This window comes from Mustela lutreola, chromosome 1 (genome assembly GCF_030435805.1).
Source record: "Mustela lutreola isolate mMusLut2 chromosome 1, mMusLut2.pri, whole genome shotgun sequence".
NCBI classification, from domain to species: domain Eukaryota; kingdom Metazoa; phylum Chordata; class Mammalia; order Carnivora; family Mustelidae; genus Mustela; species Mustela lutreola.
Genome location: NC_081290.1, coordinates 27873198 through 27894331, shown reverse-complemented (window position 1 = coordinate 27894331; position 21134 = coordinate 27873198). Strand labels below are relative to the sequence as shown.

The 21134-nt window shown below is 41.8% G+C and overlaps 1 protein-coding gene and 1 pseudogene across 2 annotated transcripts in view; one reads left to right on the top strand and one right to left on the bottom strand.

Moving 5' to 3' along the window:
• Positions 1 to 21134, bottom strand: part of TXK (TXK tyrosine kinase) — a 61634-nt gene that overhangs the window by 32778 nt on the left and 7722 nt on the right. Inside the window, exons 2-5 of one of the 2 annotated variants that reach the window (XM_059161961.1) lie at positions 10940 to 10994; positions 9965 to 10067; positions 8934 to 9139; positions 6184 to 6249 (exon numbers count right to left, since the gene is read on the bottom strand). In XM_059161961.1, the coding sequence (XP_059017944.1) occupies positions 6184 to 6249; positions 8934 to 9139; positions 9965 to 10067; positions 10940 to 10994 (430 nt within the window). Of the gene's footprint in view, positions 1 to 6183; positions 6250 to 8933; positions 9140 to 9964; positions 10068 to 10939; positions 11377 to 21134 lie in introns of those variants that run through there. The other variant, XM_059161969.1, reaches the window with a different exon arrangement.
• LOC131818611 (ATP synthase F(0) complex subunit C2, mitochondrial-like) lies at positions 18001 to 18715 on the top strand (annotated as a pseudogene).

Sequence of the window (21134 nt, the reverse complement as noted above, 5' to 3'; positions counted from 1 at the left end):
CAATATTACTATTATGTATTGTTAATTTAGTATAATAATTTTATTAATTGTAAGTCCATATCTATCTTATTCTATCATATCTCAATTCAACTTTCTGACAGATACTTAGTATATGATTTGGAGTGATTTAATCTCCTGAAAATTTTCATGAAGGGTATGTGGTTAAGAAGTCATCCTCTTCAATAAACATTTACCGAACTTTGGTAGACAAACTAACAAATCCCCATTTCTTTGCTCTTAGGAACTTCCTATCGGCATGATTTTAGATATGCCATGTTACCTTTCCAAAGTTAAAACTTACTTGGACCCGTTTGACTCCCCCAAGTATGTTAACTTGCAGTTAAAATTAGGGGTTCAATAACATAAGTGGAACAACTAGAACCTGCCTACTCCAGACACCCTCTTATCCTTCTGCTTGTTCTCTCCACACGCTAACCTTCGGCCATATTGGAATCCCTTCCTTCCTCACATTCACCAAGTCCCTTTCGGCCTCCTATTTTGCTGTTTCCTCTGTATGAAACATATCATGAAATGACTTTAGAATATCAGAACCATGCAGAGTAAACATAATTGAATGAGTATAATTGAAACCCCTAGTCTGGCAGGACAAGACTTTGTCATTAAGCAAATGTTGTACAGGAAAGAGAGAGGAAATGGGTAGAACAAAGGAGAGAGAAAACAAATGGAAAAGGTTTCATTTCAAAGTAAGATTTTAAAAAGGAGTTAATGTAATAAATGTTATTTTTGGGGACAGTGGAAGGAAGGATGCATCTATAACCATACATTGTCACAGTGGGTAGGCAAAATGGTAGCTACATGAAACTCCTCTATCTGACTTTGAGGACGGAATCTATTATATCTTGTGGACTAACCTACAATCGTAAAAAGCTGCCATTAAATTAGAATGGTGAGGTATTAACAATACTAATGGCCTCAATTGAAAATAAACTTTTAAAAAGATAAAGCGTAGAGAAGAGAGGATGATTACAGGTGATTCTAGATGAAATAATTGGACTACTTATCACTAGTGGGAATGGGAGTTAATTGCGATGTTGGACTGTGAATATCATTCAGGCCTTTTAATGAATATTCTTATTGAGGGAGGGACTTTCAGAATGAGTCTGAGAGTTCTAGTTGTACAAAGAAAAAAATTATTTCAAAATAAGTGAGACAGGGTGCCTGGGTCACTCAGCTGGTTAAGTGTTGGGCTTTGGCTCAGGTCATGATCTCAGGGTCCTGGGATCGAGTCCTACATGGGGCTCTTTCCTCAGTGGGAGTCTGCTTCTCCCTCTCCCTCAGCCCCTCCCCTCACTCACGCACGTGTGCGTTGTGCCCATGCTCCGGCTCTTTCAAATAAATAAAATCTTTTTTTAAAAACTTCACATAAATTGTTTATGTTTTTCACCTGCAACCACATTAGTGTTAATTTTGTTGCTTTGTACTTACTTATTATAATGATAAATAATATAAGCAAATATATTAATTTTGCTTAAATATAAGTTGAAAATCCATCCATACGTGAATGTCATTAGAATGACTTCAAAGTAGTAAGAGAGAACCAGAGTCAAGTATATGATGAATTTAATATCCTTTAAAATAATGCAGAATTTCAACAGGCAGAAAAAAGAATAGATGGATAGGATATAGGAGAGGTGGGGTCATGGTGTTTCAGAATTTCTTCTGGTTAAATCAGATAGTGAAAGAAGACTTGTGGGTTGTTGTTTTTTTTTTCAATATGTAAGGCTTCAACTCTTATACCTAGACAACACTGATTATAAAACTCATACTGAATGATGTGGACAGAGGGTCTGGAGTGGGGATCTACTGGCGTATGAAAACCATCCAGCATGTCCAACTGTTGCCAAGTACAAATATCTTGTATATGTGTAAGTCTAGGGTCTTCCTGTCTCAGTCTTCGAGTCAACAGGTAACAGTATTGTGGTCTTGAGTTTTCAACCTAGAAAACCTGTTAGAACTAAGAAGGTAAATCTGCTTCTCTTCGTCATTTCTACCCCTGAGAAGATGAAGCTTTCAGTATAGAGATAATGCAATTAATGAGACTCATATTTCCATAAATTTCAGCATAAGCAATATGTTTGATATTTAAACTATCTATTATTGGGGCACCTCACTGGCTCAGTTGGTTAAGCATCTGTCTTCAGCTCAGGTCATGATCTCGGGGTCCTGGGTTGGAGACACACAGGAGATTCCCTGTTCAGTGGGGAGTCTGCTCTTCCCCCTCCTTATGCTCCTCCCCCCACTTGTGCTCACTCTCCTGCTCTCTCTCTCCTCCCTCTCTCTGTCTCTCAAATAAATAAATAAAATCTTTTAAAAAATAAAATAAAGTATTATTTTAAGAGAATCTGACATATTTTTTTGCCTCTGATTTTTAAATGCATAAATAATTTCAAACTTACAAATTGAAATTTAAGGAAATTTGACTTTTTTAATATTTGTATGGTTACAAGAATTTGGCTTACCACATACACGTTTAATTTATTAGATTTCCAGGATCCTATATGGACTTACAAAGGGCTATTGAAATTGTAAATTTGTCCCTGTCAGGCATGTAAAATACTTAAACAGAAAATTGAATTCATTCAAGTTTATTAAGGCAAGTGAAATGTTTCAGGAAATTAAATTAACTGAGCTTATAAGTAGGACTGATTGTTTAAGGACACGTCTTGCTGGGCTTGAATTAAGGTGACTGTTCTTAATTTTTTAGATTTATAAACAGTGCATCAAGATTTGAAGGCTTACTGAAAACCAGGTTTTCACATTGTAATCTTGATCATTTGGATATTAATTTAACCAAAGTATCCATAAATATTTCAAAGTATAAAGGATCCCCTGAGATGTCAAAATCCCACTAACACAGCACTCCTTCCCCCCAGCCCCTCCCGACTGCCTTCTACTTCCTCAAGTAGACTTGACCTCAAGTCACTTCCTCCGAGGGTTTGCCCCATCCCAATGTCCTCAGCTTTTAGCCTTCCCCGTTGATTTCTCCCAGTGTCCCCTACTGTTCCTCCATGACACCACAATTTCAAATTTCAAATTTTGTTTGTGAATTTGAGGTTATTGTTTAATGTCTATTTCCCCCACGAAGCTGTAAGTTCCACAAAAACAGGGAGTGCTTCTGTGTGTTACATGTTGTATCTCCAGGGGCCAGAACAGCTAACACCCAGCACATCGTATGTGAACAATAAATGAAGATTGAATAGATGGAGTGACTCAGGGGCTGAGGTAACTAGGAAATGTGGTGCCTCTGTGATAGCAGGCAAACTGGAAATGCCCTTCTGTTAACTTCACAGTTCTAGAATGTATCAAATATTGACTATGTCTCACACAAGACAGGTATCACAGTTCACAGTTTTCATATCATTGAGAGGCTTATAGATATTAGGGAATCTTGCCCAGAGCCCAAGCTCTAGCCAGCAGGGATGTCAGGATTTGAACCCAGATTTCTCTCATTTCTAACCCCACCCTACAGTTTTCAACCTGGGGCCATAATTTCTACACAGTCATTAGAATGGTGCTTGGCACATAGTAAGTGATGGATATATTTATATATTTTAGCAACTTATATTGATAATTTTTATATCTATATTTTAATAAACCCTTTAAAAAGAAACAGAAATTAAAGTTAATCTTCTCACAATTAGATAATTAAAGAAGATTATCTTTAAAGACACATAAATCAAAGCCAAGAAAATGAGAAGATTATTCTAAGTTTGGGGTAGTTTAATTCAAATTACCCAATATTTACAATATGAACAAGCTGTTAAGGGTCAACTCCAACCCTCGTCTAGACTAAGGAAGCAGTCAACAACTTAATTAATAATGAAAGGAAGGAAAGTCACACTGTTGGTTGGTGAACATCCATTTACTCACTACAGAGCACTGTGTTACGTACTTTCACACCTATCTCCTTTACTCTCTTGGAAAGTCTGACCTGGGTTTATGTTATGGAAAAAAGTCTTATTTTTCTCAGAAGGAGATTTTTCACACAGAACTTCCCCTGACCTGACCTTCAGAGAGACCTACTGGGCAGCTCCAGATGGAGGCAGTGGCGAGCCATCCAGGGGGTATGTACTTAGCAGTGAGGGAACAGAGTTGTGAAACTGTTGTGTTAGGACGGTGTGTTCAGTCACTTGGGGCCTTTGTCTTACTGAGTAGAGGCCAGACCTCAGTAGGGCTAAACGACTCAGGTCAAGAGAGGGGGGCATGACAAACAGTGAAGGACAGAGAAGACAGAAGTGACCTGTGATGGTACTAAGCAGAGAGATGGGAGAGAGAACAGAAATGGCTCATAGAGAAGCCTGGGAAAGTCACGCGGATGTGTCATGTGTCCTATAGTCATCCCCTTGTCCCCTCCAATGGAGTCTACATTATTCACCAGGGCTTTTAGGTAATTTTTTTTTTTAAGATTTTATTTATTTATTTGACAGAGAGAGATCACAAGTAGGCAGAGAGGCAGGCAGAGAGAGAGGAGGAAGCAGGCTCCCTGCTGAGCAGAGAGCCTGATGCGGGACTCGATCCCAGGACCCTGGGATCATGACCTGAGCCGATGGCAGTGGCTTAACCCACTGAGCCACTCAGGCGCCCTCACCAGGGCTTTTAAAGATTGATTTATTGTAGAGAGAGAAAGAACATGGGCGTGTGTGTGCGTGTGCGCATGCGAGTGGGAGGAGGGCCAGAGGGAGAGAATCCCCAGGCAGACTCCCACTTGGGGCTCCACCCCACAGCCCATTAGATCAGGACTTGAGCCAAAACCAAGAGTCAGACACTCAAGTGGGTGAGCCATCCAGGCGCCCCTCCTTATTAGTTTATTTGACAGACGGAGATCACAAGTAGGCTGAGAGGCAGGCAGAGAGAGGTGGGGAAGCAGGCTCCGGGCTGAGCAGAGAGCCCGATGTGGGGCTCCATCCCAGGATGCTGGGATCATGGCCTGAGCCAAAGGCAGAGGCTTAACCCACTGAACCATCCAGGCACACACATATGCACACCCCCCCACCCCCACCACCCCACCAATACTTTTAGATTCAGATTTGTTTTAGGGAGAGAGGCCAGGCTGAGTCTGGCCTCCAGGTGGGCTTAAATTAAATTTAAATTGCAAGGCAAGCAACTAGGGGCTGGGAAGGAGGGGTTGGTTCTCATTCAATTTATATTTGCTGCCTGGTTCTCTGAGAAGCACCTGTCTTCACGCCTCAAGCCACATCACCCCTCCACACCTGCGATGGGACTGGAAGCATATGCTAATTGCGAAGCGAGTATCTAAACTGGGGGAGGGCAGGGGAGGGCAGTCAAGGGCAGTCAAGGGCTCAAACTTAAGCAAACCTGAATTTGTAAAAGACCAGGACTACTCCCAGCTTTGCCACCCTCTGCTTATAAACTGCTCTCACAACCTGAGTTTCTGATCTGCAGAGTCGGGCTCTAGAAAAGTGATTCTAAGATCTCCACCTTCCAAATCTATATATTGTATAAAAAATAGGTTTTTTTTAAGACTTTATTTATTTATTTAATTGAAAGAGAGACAGTTGAGAGCATGAAAGAGGAGAAGGTCAGAGGGAGAAGCAGACTCCCTGTGGAGCTGGGAGCCCGATGCAGGACTCCATCCTGGGACTCCAGGATCATGACTCCAGGATCATGACTCCAGGATCAAGGCAGTTGCTTAACCAACTGAGCCACTCAGGTGCCCCCAAAATAGGTTTCTGAGTAGAACCGTAGTGAACACACCAAAAATTCCCCCCAACCTACAGCATTAGCCTACTTCTCATCTTCAGCTATTTCTAAAACGTATCAAAACATGAGCCAAAATAGAGTCATGTGTCTCTGCGTTAGGTTCAATTTACCACTCATTAAAAAACTAAGGTTATTTTTGGAATAGTTATTTTTCCACTTAGGACGTAGAGTAAAACAAGACCAAGATGCATGTTTGGTTTCCATGCAGTCACTGTTAAACCCCCAAAAAGTTGTCATACAAAACAAAACAAAAAGAAGTTTAAGAAAACGAAGTTTCTGAATCAACCATTATAAGGATCAAAGATCTCTCAAACTAAAGCAGCCAAATGTGTTACTTTCTTTTCCTTTTGTAGATCAAAACCAGCTTGTATACTTGTAAGCCTCCCAAATGTACCTGATTTTCATAGATCGACACGAGGGCATATTTTGGAGGAGACTTACTCATATATTTCCAGATTGCTTCGTTTGTTTTCAGTCACATAGTTGCTTGGGATTAAGCCTTCGTTCCTACAACAAAAGACAAAGCAAAAATCAAAATGCTTGGCATATCTGTGGCATCATCGTGACAGCAATCCTTTTAAAATCTCAAGGACATGGGGGAAATCAAACTCGTCTTACTGATTAAATTGCTGAAAGGAAAAAAAAAAGGATTTTTCACTTCCATATTCAGCCAAAATCCTTGTATGATAAATACTAAGATTCTGACTTAAAATGGAAGTAATTTAAGATGTTTTGGAACACTTAGATTTTTCAAAGAGGAAAGGCGGCACTGATGAGGTCATTGGGGTATCACAGTGACTAGATGATAAACATAGCAACAGCAAAGATATCAACTTAATTTTCTTAATTGCTGCAAAATAGATAGAATAGACATGCTAGGATAGCCATGTCCTTATTACAACATTGTCACTCAGAAACATATGAACATGTGTCCTTGTACACCAGAAAAAGTACTTCTCTAAGTCATACCAAATAGGGAAATCCCTGGGTCACCAAGTATGTGCATCTCCCCTTAGATACAGCAAATTGCTGTTGAAGGAAAATATACCAATTTACACATCCATCAGCAGGGTAGGGGTTTTTCTTTTTCTATACCTTCACCAATGAAATATGAAATTAAAGATCACAAGAAGATCTCCATGACATTATTGAGAAATCCAAGCAAGATGAAGAACAGTGCATTTAGCCTGATAAGAATTAGGTAAACTAGGGGCGCCTGGGTGGTTCAGTGGGTTAAGCCTCTGCCTTCGGCTCAGGTCATGATCTCAGGGTTCTGGGATCAAGCCCCACATCAGGCTCTCTACCCAGCAGGGAGCCTGCTTCCTTTCCTTCTCTCTGCCTGCCTCTCTGCCTACTTGTGATCTCTCTCTGTCAAATAAATAAATAAATAAAATCTTAAAAAAAAAAAAAGAATTATGTGAACTAAATCTGCAAACAAGAATGTATATTTTAGTATGTACATGGAAGTGCAATGAAAATTTTCTGGAAGGTTCTCACTAAGTGAATAATGGTGCTTGGGTCTGGAGGCATTGTTTATCATGGTGGCATATTACAAAAAGCGATATTCACTTATTAACTTTGAAATGAAAAATTAAATTATCTTTTTTAAGAGTCTGAGTCATGCCAATGCCAATTCACAGAAGGGCTAATTACATGGTCCTGAGCCTACTCATACCTCTTTCCCACTGGAAAGTGTCCATCACATGTTTAAGTCAAAACTAAAAACTGGCAAGAGGGCTAAATCATCAGGAAAATATAATTAAAGAAAGAGGTATGTAATCTAGCTACTTCTAATACTTAGATACTTATCATCTCCAAATCATCATGAAGAATAGAAGTCAAAAGCCAGCATTCTCCCCCAGGCAGCCCAGATCCCCCTCAGAGCATCTACCTCGGATTCTAGCCTGGTATTAACAACCCATTGCCCTTGACACAGTGACGTCTGTTTGCACCCCAAGGTCTTTTCTTCCTACCCGTTTAATTCAGCAAGTACTGCAATGTTGACTTCCAAAACTAGTCATTGCAGAAATGGGAAAATGAGCGAGATACTGTTTCTGTTCCTCTCTTAGAGCTTGACAGAAAAAAAGAATTCAAATACTCAAAGAAAGTGTAAATCAGGAAAAAAGCCCATATGGTAGAAATCATTATTCCCATATTTTACAAATAAAGAAACAAAAATGCATTAACAATAAAATGGCCATACAATACAGTAATCACTTCTGCTATTTATCTCAAGAAAATGAAAACAGTAACTCAAAAAGATGTGTGTACCTTTCGTGCTCATTGCAACATTGTAATAGTCAAGATATGGAAACAACGTAAGTGTCCATTGATGGATGGATGAATGACACAAAGACATATATATATATACACAACAGAAAATTAGTCATAATTTTATAAGTTATGTATAACTTATGTATAAGTATGTATATGTATGTATGTATAAGTCATAAGTCATTGTGTGTGTGTGTATATATATATATATATACAACAGAAAATTAGTCATAAAACAGGAGAAAGTCTTGCTTTTTGCAACAACATGGTGGATCTCAAAGGCATTATGCTAAGTGGAATAAGTCAAATAAGAAAGGCAAATACTGTACGATCTCAATTATACATGGAATCTGAAAAAATTTTTAATTAAAAAAAATAAGCTCAGAGATACAGAGAACAGTTTGGTGGCATACTATATTGCATTTTGAGAATTGCTAAGGGAGTCAATCATAAAACTTTTCATGGCAAGAAAAAAAAATGCTGTTGACTATTTGGAGTGATGGATATTAACTACCCATATTGTGGTGATCATTCATTTATATATACATATATATCAAATTATTACATTGTACACCGGAAATAAATATAATGTCATATGTCAATTATATCTCAATAAAGGAAGGGAAGGAAGGAGGGAGGGAAACTCAGTCAGGGTAAGTGACTGGCCAAGGACATACAGCAGTAAGTGACAGCATGGGGATGTGAAGCCAGGTGTTTGCAGTTCTGTGACTCTGCCTGAAATCGCAATGCTGTCGTGCTCTCTCATACAGATAGAATGTGTAGGGACCGGTTCTGCTCATGCAGAAGGAAGAATTCTAAACCCAGAGAAAAAGAGCCATAACGCAGATTTTCTGCTTCAGAAGTCTTCAGAGGATAAACGAAGAGGAATTCGATAAGGACCGTGGCACGGTTCTTACCCTAAACGGTCTCTTGCCTTCCACCAGTGAGGGTTATACTTCTCCAGTATGAGGTATTCCTCTGATCTCTTCAATGCTAAATCACAGGGCTCTCTGGGCAGGAAATCATACAGTGCCTTTACTTGGATCTTCTCTTCGGGAACCTCGGATGGGGGGAGGGGAGGCAGTGGCTTACGTTTCGATGGTTGCCCGTGGTCTCTGTTGGACTGTAAAAACCAAGGAGTGATTTGCTGTACTATTGTTTTAGTCATCTGCACTAAAAAAGAATAGAGATAGAATATATTCCCCTGCTGCCCCAATTCTCCCCTCTGGCTTCACCAGAGCAAAAACCAGAGTGGGATAAATATAGGATATGACCATAAAACAACCTCTGAATCCAGCAACACACTCAGCATTTTGTAAGCTGTCAAGATCACGAATTCTCTTGCCAGCATTGCAGCGGATGTTTCTCTTTTCTTTTTTAAAATAGTTCTATGCTCAACACGGGGCTCGAACTCATGACCATGAGATCAAGCGTCGCATGATCCACGGACTGAGCCAACCAGGTGCCCCTGCATGTTTTTTTAAGCCACATTCTTAAAATTTAATCCCCCCCCCAATAGTTTCACTTTGTTTTATGGGTTTTTCTCTCTTGAAAAATGACAAACAGACCTTCCCTTTCACACGCTGTGATCTGTGTTTGAGCTTATCACACTTCTTAAGAACACGGTTCCCTCCAACAGTGAACTGAAAATTACTCCTGCTTTCAAAAATGGCAGAAGACATTTTTCCCCATTCCCTGTCTGGTTTCAAGTTCTGCCGAAACATAGCAGAGTAGGCTAATTTAAATGGTCTTTTTTTTTTTTTTTTTTTTTTTTTTTTCCTTTTGCTCTCTTCTAAGGAATTCATTCACTGGGTGTTTATGAAGCCCTCCTCAGGCACCGAGCATGACATGAGATTCTGCGTGTGGCTACAAACAGTACCTCGAGGAGCTTAGTCCCTAAAAACACATGCTTCCTCTGTTCCCTCCCCCTCATCAAGATGATACTCACTCGCTTCTTGCTTGGCAATTCCCTGAACCATGGCCTGCGATGCCGTGTATATTTTTCTGGAAATTCTTCATCCTTGCTCAGGCTTATTTGTGTTCTGACTTGTCTGAGATTGAAAAACAACCATGTTACCAACAATGACCTGAATTCGGGTTATCCAAGCATTCCCCCAATACTCATGAAACGAAGAGGAAGCTCCAGGTCTCTTTCCAACTCCCTTCTTACTCAGAAGACTTCCCACGGGCAAGTTACCACCTCCCAGAACTGCATTTTCCTTACTGAGGAGCTAGTGGTACGAAGAGCATGTGGAGTTTTTATGGAATAAAATTGAAGAAACGTTGTTATGTCCGTCTCCCGAACCAGAGCCGGTGAAACCTCATGTCCCACTCCCAAACCAGAGCTGGTGAAACCTCAGTTCCCTCATCTGTCAGATGGAGATTAGAAAGGCCATAGGTGTTTTTGAGAGTTACTTGAACTAATAAATGCAAATCCTTTAGCACAGTCTTGCAGAGAGGACACTCCCATTAAATGCTAGCCGTTCCTCTTTTCACGGTACCTCGCATTTACTCTGTACAATCGTTTGCTGGGCATCAAAGTACAACAGACTCTGATCATTGGGGGCAGGAGGTATTCAAATAAATAAGACAGGATTCTTGCACTTAAAGGGTAAAAATTATTAAGTGGAACACAGAAAGCAAAGAGCATACACAAAATAAATATCAAATACAGAACCAAGCCACATGCTATGGGAATGCAATGGAAGGAGCAATTAATGTCCAAGGGATCCAACCAGGACAGATGGTTGAAAACCTGAAATTTTACTTATGCCTTTAGATCACTAGGCACTCAGCAGGGAGGAAGTGGGGCAAGGGTTTCCCAGACAAAGGGAACAGCAGATACAGAGAGACACAGACGCAACAGACGATAAAGAAACGAAATGAATGAATTCCAAGAAGTTGCCCTCAGAAGTAGACTCACCGCTTCTGCAAGGAACAGCAGCAACAGCAACAGAAAATCGACTGGATGGTATTATCTGAAAAGCAGATCATTGTGGGAGAGCCGTAAGTCCATGATATTCGCTAGATGAGGTCAGTGGTGCTAGTCCAAAGGAGGAAATTTCCGGAAGGAAATTCCCAGGGAGCGATAGGAATGATGAAACATATGCTAGGTCTTGACTCTGCCCCCCTTTACTGGTGGCAGGTGAGAAACTGTCTCAAAAGCAAAAAGAAGTTACTGGCACCCTGACCAGTGTGGTTTCCCGTCTCAGGCTCTTCTCCCCAGGTCTGGTTTATGCATTTCCTCGGTCTGTGAATGACAATGACCACTGTATTCTACTTTACCTTGATTGGGGCTAATGTCAGCTAATAAATGCATAAAAGAATAGGATTCCAAAAGCAATGTTCTCCTAGGAAATCTGTTAGCATGGATTTTGAATTAGGTCCATCATATTTCTTCTAAAAATATTTTTAAATATTTTATTACTTAATATTTTATGTTCATAGAACCTGGATTTCTCATCGTGACACCAGACAATGAAGAATTAAGGAAGCAAAGAGTATGTTGGACATGAGTTCTGAGGTTAGACAGACTTGGGTTTGAATCCTCGCTGTGTGGGTGACTATATGTGCAATGAGTCCCTTCACTTCTCTAAGTCTTCGTTTTCCTATCTGCCAAAACAGGATAATCATACCTAACCCCTTTGAGAAGCCTTACGAGGCAGAGGTTAATCAGGGGAATTTACTGAACTGCTCTGCACTTAAGTTCCCTTGTCTGTAAAATGGGAACAATTAGATACTTAGCATGTAAGACTACTGGGAAGACTGATTGAACCAGTTCCTGGGAAGAACCTAGAACAGTCCCAGGTGTATGGGAAGAGGGTAATCAAGAAGACCTACTATTGGTATAGGGTTGTTGAGAAGATTAAATTAGACATCATCTCTCAAGTCCCAGGAAAATGGAAGTGGGGTACAAACAGAAGAGCCCCAGTGCAGTCTACCCTCAGCCTCTACTCTGTGCCCCCCAAACAGGGGAGGCAATGGAGTTTCATCAGCCATCATGTTAACACCAGGTGATGTCAGTACAGTCATACTTCCACCATACTTCCAATTCAGTGACACAAGGAATCTCAAAATGGCCAGAGGGGGATCTCAACTTCTGGTATTCCTATCTGCCAAAACAGGATAATCATACCTAACCCCTTTGAGAAGCTTTATGAGGCAGAGGTTAATCTGCCTCCCACCAACCCCAAGGTCACAGATAAAATGAACAATATTGCAGTGGGTTATTAGATGAGATGGTGAGAGGGACCACTCCAAATACCTCTCCTTAGTTCCCCAACTCATGCATCCTGGCTCTATACTTGTTGCTGGTTTAAGACATTCACTGCATCCTATAGGATACCACTCCAACATTGCAAGATGTTATCTCCCAGACATCATAGTAGTAACTGAGCTTTTAGCTGGCCATTCCTCTGTCCTATAAGCCAGCTGCTTCTGAATCATGGAACACCATGGTTAAGAGTATTCAGAGAACCATTGAAGAAGCACAAACAAAACTGAAAACAGGCTAACGGAATGTATCATCTTGTAGACCTCTGACTTTATCTTTCCATTCTGTCCCCATTCCAAGAGTTTCAGCCATAATTCTCTCCCCAGACCTTGCTAAAAGTCTCCTGACCTTGTACCTTCCATGTTCCCAACTAGCAAACCAACTTTTTTTTTGGGGGGGGCATCACTAGTTAGTTATCGTAGGTCAATATCTCAGACTATCTTCCTAATGAAGTATAAACAAACTTTTTTGAAGTTCTGGGAGGATTTCATTTCAGCATCATCTTTCAGGAGACCTCTGAATGCGGCTATAGCATGATGGCTGTTTATTTCCCACTCATCTGTGCTCAGGATTCAGATCTATCTATACATGAGACTTGTTGAGGAACTCCCCTGAGGCCTCTTGTGTGCGTTGAAGGAGAAGCAGAAAGAGCAGGTACTATGTGAGTATAAGTCACCTGCTCCTGAAGCTATCTTGAGCCTTCTAGATCTCCTGGGGCCTACTTTCAAATACACGGCTTCCATATTATGATGGAGTACTGCTATTCCTGCCTAATTTTATGGTTCATTGAATCAGATAACACTCAATTTAAGACAGGCGGTTTGAATCACATAAATATTTCATGATCCATGGTTGACCATTCAGTCTTCACCAGTAGCAAGCCAGCAGCTACTTTTCAAGTTAAAAATAATTATCAGCACAGTGTCGAGGCATCACTTCTAATTCCTAGGGGATTGTGCTCTGATTTCCATCTTGAGACTTTATAGGATTTCCATATAGCTAGCATTTTTCCCTTCATTCCAGGCTGCTAATAATGATAATTCGAGTAATTATAATTGAGTTATTTCCCCCAGCAATAAGGCTTCCTTGGACCTCTAAATAATATGACCAGATAAATCTCAGATCTAGTTTTGACTCTGTTTCCTGGAGCCACTTCTGATACCAATTACTGTATTAGTCAGGTTTCCAATATGAAACATGACATATTTAAATTAGAACAATTTTAAAAGGGTTCATACACGAAGGAACTAATTACAAAGGTGTGGATGGAGGTAAGGGAAGCTGGGTCCAGGAGTACTAGAAGTGACACCATCCCTAGGTCCAAAAGGACCAGGAAAGTGAGAAAGAGACAAGTAGAGCCAAAATCTCTTTGATAGGAGCAAAAATCTGCTGTTGAGAGACACAACCAACTCAAGGCAACCTCACCATAACTTCCTCCCAGGACTCCCCTTTAGTGTAATCCAACCAGAAGCCAGGACTTGGAAGCATGTTGATCCAACCCCTACAGATTATGTTTCCAGTGCAAGGTGGAGAAGAAAGAATACCAAGAGGCTGGGCTCACTTAGCCATCATGGAGGTTGGCTACCATATTTGATCCCTATGGATCATCCTTCTAGGGGTATAGGATAGATAAGAATAAAGATACTCAAACAGTTATAAGGCTATATCAGCTTCCCTTCCTTTCACAGAATTTGACCTTCCAAACCTAGGTTCATGCATTAGTTACTTGCCTGTCTCTGACTTGGACATTATCATACTCAGTCTTTGGGCTACAGAAACATTGGTGGTCCAGTGGTAAATGTCTCATTCCACTGTGGAGACATAGTTCCAGCCTAAGCCCAGCGAAGACTCATCTTTCCTCCCATTGCTGCTTTATCACTCACCCTTGACTTAATAATTTTCTCTCATCTTTTGCCTGCAACCAGAAATCACCCATTTTCCAAGGACCATGCCAAGGTTGATTTCTAGACACTAAAATAAAATTACTGAGCCCCCCAAATCTGCACTATATTTATTATGTATTATTAAGTTTTGGGATTTCAACAGCTTCTGTCAATTTTCTGGTAGTATCTGCATGAAAAAAAATGACCAAAACACTCTGAGAAAGAGGGTGCGTTAGCACTTAGGGGCTCTGTCTACTTTAGCAGGACTGGATCTAGTTTACATTCTTGCCAATTGACTCCAGTGTTGTTTTAGAGCCCCATATAGATCTGTATCTATCCAGGCCAAGAGATGCAAAGTCAAATGTAGGTTACACAAATGAATGAAGTGGGTCAGACTACGGTTTAGAATGTGACAAAAATGCTATGGCCTCACGTAGAGGTATTCAAATTCAACATTTTAAAAATACTTCTTCCCTCTCTTGTATGACCATTCCCCTCTCCACTGGATCATTGCCATTATCATATAAATATGCTGCTACTTTCCCCATTAAAAACAAAAGAAACTACTCTTGATATAATTTCCTTGATCAGTTTTGCTCCCCATTTAGAGTAAAATCTAGAAATGACTCACCTTTTCTTGTTGCTTCCACTTCATCTCTCGTTTTCTCTTAACCCATTCCAGTCAAGCTTTTGTTCCTACTACTTCCCCCAAATTGCTCTTGCTAGGGTCTCCAGTGACCTACGCACTCCTTATCCCATGGTGAACTGGATGTCCTCATCTTACTTGACCTCTCAGCAGCATTCCACACTCTTCTCTTGGTTTTCTTTCTTCTTGGTTTCCTTTGCTACTTCTCTTCCTTCCTACCCTCTCAGCCTGGGGTTAAATAGCCTGCTCCAAAGCTTTTGATCTTTTCTCTGTCTCATTCACTCCTGTGATTATCTCATTCCTCTTAAAAACAATCTATCTGCCAATGACACGATGACATCCAAATATATACCTCTATCCAGTTCCAGTGCGTTCCAGATTTGCATACCCAAATGCAGTCTCAAATTCTCCACTTGGGTGTCTAGAGGACACCTCCAGCTCACATGAAGAAATCTGAACTCCTTCTCTTCCTTCCTCCCCAGATTTGCTCTACCCATCCTCTCCATTTCATCAGTAGCGAGATCATTTTTCCAGTGGCTCAGGTCAATGATCTTGGAGTTGTCTTTGACTCTTCTCTTTCTCTCACACCCCAGTCTAACCTGTATGAAAGCATGTTGATTCTGCCTTCAAAATGTATTCATGAGTTTCAGTTTGGAATGAAAATGGTCTGAAGATGGACAGTGGGGATGGTTGTATGATAATTCAGATGTACGTAATGCCACCGAACTATACACTTACAGATAATTAAAATGGCAAATTTTATGTTATGTATATTTCACCATGGTTTAAAACTCTCTCTTTTCCTCTCTCTCTCTCTCTGTCTCACACACACACACACACACACACACACACACACACACAATATTACTGCTTTTCCTACCCTTCTGTTACTACCGTGGCCTAAGCCACCATCATTCATCTGGATTATACCTACAGCCTGCTGACTTCTTCCCACTTCTACCTTAAACTCCCTATGGTCTCATTTTGGCACAGCAGCCAGAGTAATTAATGGAAAACCTAAGTTGGATCATGTTGCTCCTTGTTTCCAAATCCCACAAAGACTCCCCATTTCATTGAATGTCTCACACTAGCCTATAAAACTCTCTGTGAACTGGCCTCCCGTTGCCCCTCATTTCTGTCCAACATCACGTCACACACCCACGTCACACACCCACATTGCCCGCCTCGCTGCTCCTGAGTCACGCCAGGCCTGCTCTCCCCGCAGTTTATTGAAGTATAATCAACATAAAATATTATATTCATTTCAGGTATTCAACATAGTGATTCAACAATTACATACATTATGTAATGTTCACCACAGTAAGTGTAGTTACTGTCTGTCACCATGCAGTGTTATGACAGTATTATTGACTGAACTCCCTATGCTGAATCTTTCATCCCTGTGAGTTACTTATTTCATGTCTGAAACTTTGTACCTCATAATCCCCTCCGCCCATTTTGCCTGTGCCTCCACCTCTCTCTCTTCTGGCAACTCCTAGTTTGTTCTCTGTATTCTGAGTCTGTTTCCGTTTTGGTATGTTCATTTGCTTTGTGTTTTAGAGTCTACATGTAAGTGAAATCATATGATATTTGTCTTTTCTGTCTGACTTATTTCACTTAACATAATCACCTCTAGGTCCACCCATGTGGGTGAACAGTAAGATTTCATTCTTTCTCACCACTGAGTTATATATTTATATCTCACAGTTTCTTTATCCAGTCCTCTGGATACACAGTGGATATCGAGTCTGGGTATCCAGTCACCACAGTAGACACCTGGGCTGTTTCCTTATCTTGGTTATTATAAATAAAGCTGCAGTAAATATAGGGGTGGATTTATCTCTTCAAATCAGTGGTTTTGTTTTCCTCAGGTAAATACTCAGAAGTGAAATTACTGGGTCATCAGGAAAGGACCCAAAAAAGGTAAAAGAAAACTACATCAAACTAAAAAGCTTTTGCGTGGCAAAGGAAACCACCAACAAAATAAAAAGGCAAACTATTGAATGGGAGAAGATATTTGTAAATCATATATTGGATAAGTGGTTCATATCCAAAATATAAAAGAACTTGTATCACTCAACACCAACCCCCCCACACACATAATCTGATTTTAAAATTGGCAGAGGATCTAATAGGCATTTTTCCAGAGACACATGAAAAGAGGCTCTCAACATCACTGACCATCAGGGAAGTGATCAAAACTACAGATGCCACATCACATCCGTCAGGATGGCTATTATCAAAAAGATAAGAAATAATAAGTATTACTGAGGATGTGGAGAAAAGGGAACCCTCGTGTGCTCTTGGTGGGAATGTGAGTTGGTGCAGCTACTGTGGCAAACAGCCTGGAGGCTCCTCAAAAAAATTAAAAATAGAATTATCATCCAATTTTCTTAACTCCTGCCACTCCTTCAAGTCTTTGTTCCAATCTTACCTTCTAAATGAAGATTGCCTTGATTGATGACTGCTGCCACCCCCTGCTCCCTGACTCCCCGACTTGGATATTTGTTACTTTGCTCATTTTTTCTTCTCTCTCTCTCTCTCTTTCTTTCTTCCTTCCTTCCTTCCCTTCTTCCTTCCTTCCTCTCTTTCTTTCTTTCTTTTCCTTCCTTCCTTCCTTTATTTTTTTTTAAGATTTTATTTATGTATTTGACAGACAGAGATCACAAGTAGGCAGAGAAGCAGGCAGAGAGAGAAGAGGAAGCAGGCTCCCCGCTGAGCAGAGAGCCCGATGTGGGGCTCGATCCCAGGACCCTGAGATCATGACCTGAGCCGAAGGCAGAGGCCTAAACCACTGAGCCACCCAGGCATCCCTCTTTCTTTCTTTCTTGATGGCATTTTTTACCTTCTTGCGTACTATGTGATCGATTTATTTATTTTATTTCATTTTATTTTTTTACCGTCTGTCTCCTCTACTGGAATGTAAACAGGGATCTTTGTCTATTTTGTTCAGTTATATCTCAAGAGGCTCTAGAAATTGTTAGCATTTAATATGCATCCTACAAATATTTGTTGAGTGAATGGACACATCAAGGAATTAGTTTGAAGAAGCATCAAATGAAAACCTTTTCAGAACACCCACTCTACTCCTTGAATAATCACAAGCAGGTTATGTTATTCTCTATATTTTTCCCAATGCTTGAAATATTTCAAAACTGAAATTTATAGATTAAAAAGAGAAAATGCCCCGGAAAATCAGGTAGACCTGTGGTTAGATAGTTAAGGACCCATTCCAGGACTAAGAATTTTTTACATGTACGTGACTTTTAGGAAAAAAAACTTTTTCCTAAAAAACTTTTTATTTCTCTAATTCAGCCACTGACTTACCTTTTGCCCAACTGGAATTTTCATCTTCCTCATGAGCCCCAATAACGAAACTATCCTAGCCCTCCCCACACCCCTCTCTGTCCTCTCTGCACTGGGGGCAGCTCTCCTGCCACAGCCCTTCATCCCCTGAAATTGTGCACCTGTGCAAAGTTCCTCTCTACCCCTTCTTGGTCAAGAACACCTCTCAGCGGTTGAGCCGACCACTGTCTGCACCGGTGCTAAAACCACCAGAGACGCTGACAGATGAGAGTCTCAGCAGCTTGGCAGCCCCCCGCCCCCCCCCCCTGAACTCCCTGATTCCCAGACCCGGCTTCTGAGCCAGTGCCATTACAAGGGACACGGACACAGCAGCCAGGTGCATCGGGGCCGGGGCTGTCATGGTAGGAGTGGCTGGCTGTGGGGCTAGAATTGGGGCTGTGCTCAGGAGCCTCATTTTGATTATGCCAGGAACCCCTCTCTGAAGCAACAGCTCTTCTCCTACGCCATTCTGGGCTTTGCCCACTTGGTGGCCGTAGGGCTCCTTTGCCTGATGGTGGCCTTTCTCACTCCCTTCACCATGTGATGGAACCTTTTCCACCTCCCCATAGGTCTTTCTCCTGTGTCTCATCTGCCCTCATGTTCCTTTTCCCATACACCCCAGGGAAAGTGGTTGGCTCAGGGTTTGACAGAGGGAGGACAAATAAATACCATATTCGTAAGAAAACAAAACAAAACAAAAACCTATATTGGATCCCCTTTTCTAATCTTCGCATGTCTGAGTATGATTCCAGCACAGAATGGATTCTGCCCGAAGCCGGTCCCTTGTATCCCATCTGCCATGAGTCTGTTGAAATTGTTTGGCTCTTTCCTTTTTCTCTCCCTGCTACCAATCTTATCCAAGCCCTCATCAGCCCACATCTGCGTTTCTGTGGTAACTCATTGACTCCTCACTTAACCCTGGGTTAAATAGATTGCCTCTTTACGATGAAGAATCTGGCCACAGAGAGGAGCCTCCTTGCTGAGAGTCAAAGAGCTTTTAAGTGGACAACCAGGATCGGACCGAGGCAGCCCGACTCTGGAGTCTCCTCTCTCAACCTCTGGGCACAGTGTCGCTCAGTGACTGAATGAATTGGCCGAAGTCCCAGCCTCTGAGCCCTGCCCCTGAGCATCCCTTCCTTCGATCCATCCTCTAAGTCCATTTTCCTGAAAGTCTGTTTCAGCCAACTGCTCTCCTTCCTCAGCTCCTGAAAAGACTCTCAACTACATACAGCATCAAGAGGATACCCTCTCTTTTTTTTTTTTTTTTTTTAAGATTTTATCCATCCATTTGACAGAGAGAAATCACAAGTAGATGGAGAGGCAGGCAGAGAGAGAGAGAGGGAGGCAGGCTCCCCGCTGAGCAGAGAGCCCGACGCGGGACTCGATCCCAGGACCCCGAGATCATGACCTGAGCCAAAGGCAGCGGCCTAACCCACTGAGCCACCCAGGCGCCCCAAGAGGATACCCTCTCTTACACTCATCGCCTTCCATAACCCGGCCAGCTCCACTCCCAACTCTCCACGTTCACCACTGCTCACGCACCAGCTTCCTGCCCTTGCTCTGCTCTCACAGTCACTCCCAGCACTCCTGCCTCCAGCCTGAAAAGGACTTCCACTGCAGTTCACTCCCATCTAATGGTCCTCCAGGCTCCCAGAGCACAAGTGATCTGTCCTGCACTGTGGCTCGTAATTGGGCACCACGTTAGACGGCCATCTCAAGGACCATCTTTGCGTAGGCTCCATCTCTCATAGGTTTCTCGGTCACCCCACAGTTGACTTCTCAGATTGGATGATTCTTGGGGAGTTGGGGGATGCTGTCCTGTGCCCTACAGTTTCTTCAGCAGCACCTTTATGACCAAGAATCAGCAGCAACCCCTCCCTCCTTTGACATCCACCTCCTCTTCCCAGTCGTGAAAACCAAAACACTCCCAGACATTGTCAAATGTCCCGGGGTTGGGGTGGGGGAGGGGGAGCGGCGTACAAAAATCCCTTGATTTTGAGAACCACTGAACCACACTGTAATCTCCTCCATGACAGCGCTTCCCAGAGCCCCCAGCACGGCTGCCGGGCACACAGAGAACTCAATAAATTAGCCTCGCCCATACCCCCACACCACCACACCCCACCTGGGCTCTACTCTTCAGTAGCTCATTCTACCACAGGACATCGCACAGCACGAGGCTGGCCACAGAACAAGCAGGGCTGACCACAACCTTTTGACTAAGTAGAACAGCGAAGTTGACAAGAATGGCTTCCGGAGCTTTGGCTAGTACTTATAGGTCATAAGCCTAACCCTCTGTCCCAGAGACATTAAATAAAGAAGTAACTTATCCAAAATAAAGCACCAATCCCTGAGATGCTAGATGAAAGAGTGAAACCCTCTCTGGTGTTTGAGGACTTTTTTCCGTATTAGGACAGCGTATGGGGGTAAGTGGGTTTTGGTATAGACCAACTTGCAGTCAAATCATGGCTCCATTTTCTTTTCTTTTCTTTTCTTTTCTTTTCTTTTTTTTTCTCTTCTCTTCTTTTTTTTTTTTTAACTTTTTTTTTTTTAAACATATAATCTATTATTTGCCCCAGGGTACAGGTCTATGAATCCTCAGTCTTATACAATTCACAGCACTCACCGTAGCACATACGCTCCCCAATGTCCATCACCCTGCCACCCTATCTCTCTCCCCCACCCCCAGTAACCCTCAGTTTGTTTCCTGAGATTAAGAATCTCTGATGATTTGTCTCCCTCCGGATCCCATCTTGTTTCATTTTTTCCCTCCCTACTGCCCATCACCTTGCCTCTCAAATTCCTCATATCAGGGAGATCATATGATAATTGTCTTTCACTGATTGACTTATTTTGCTTAGCATAACACCCTCTAGTTCTATCCACATCATTGCAAATAGCAAGATTTCGGGGAGGGGCGGTTGATGGCTGCATAGTATTCCATTGTATATATACCACATCTTCTTTATCC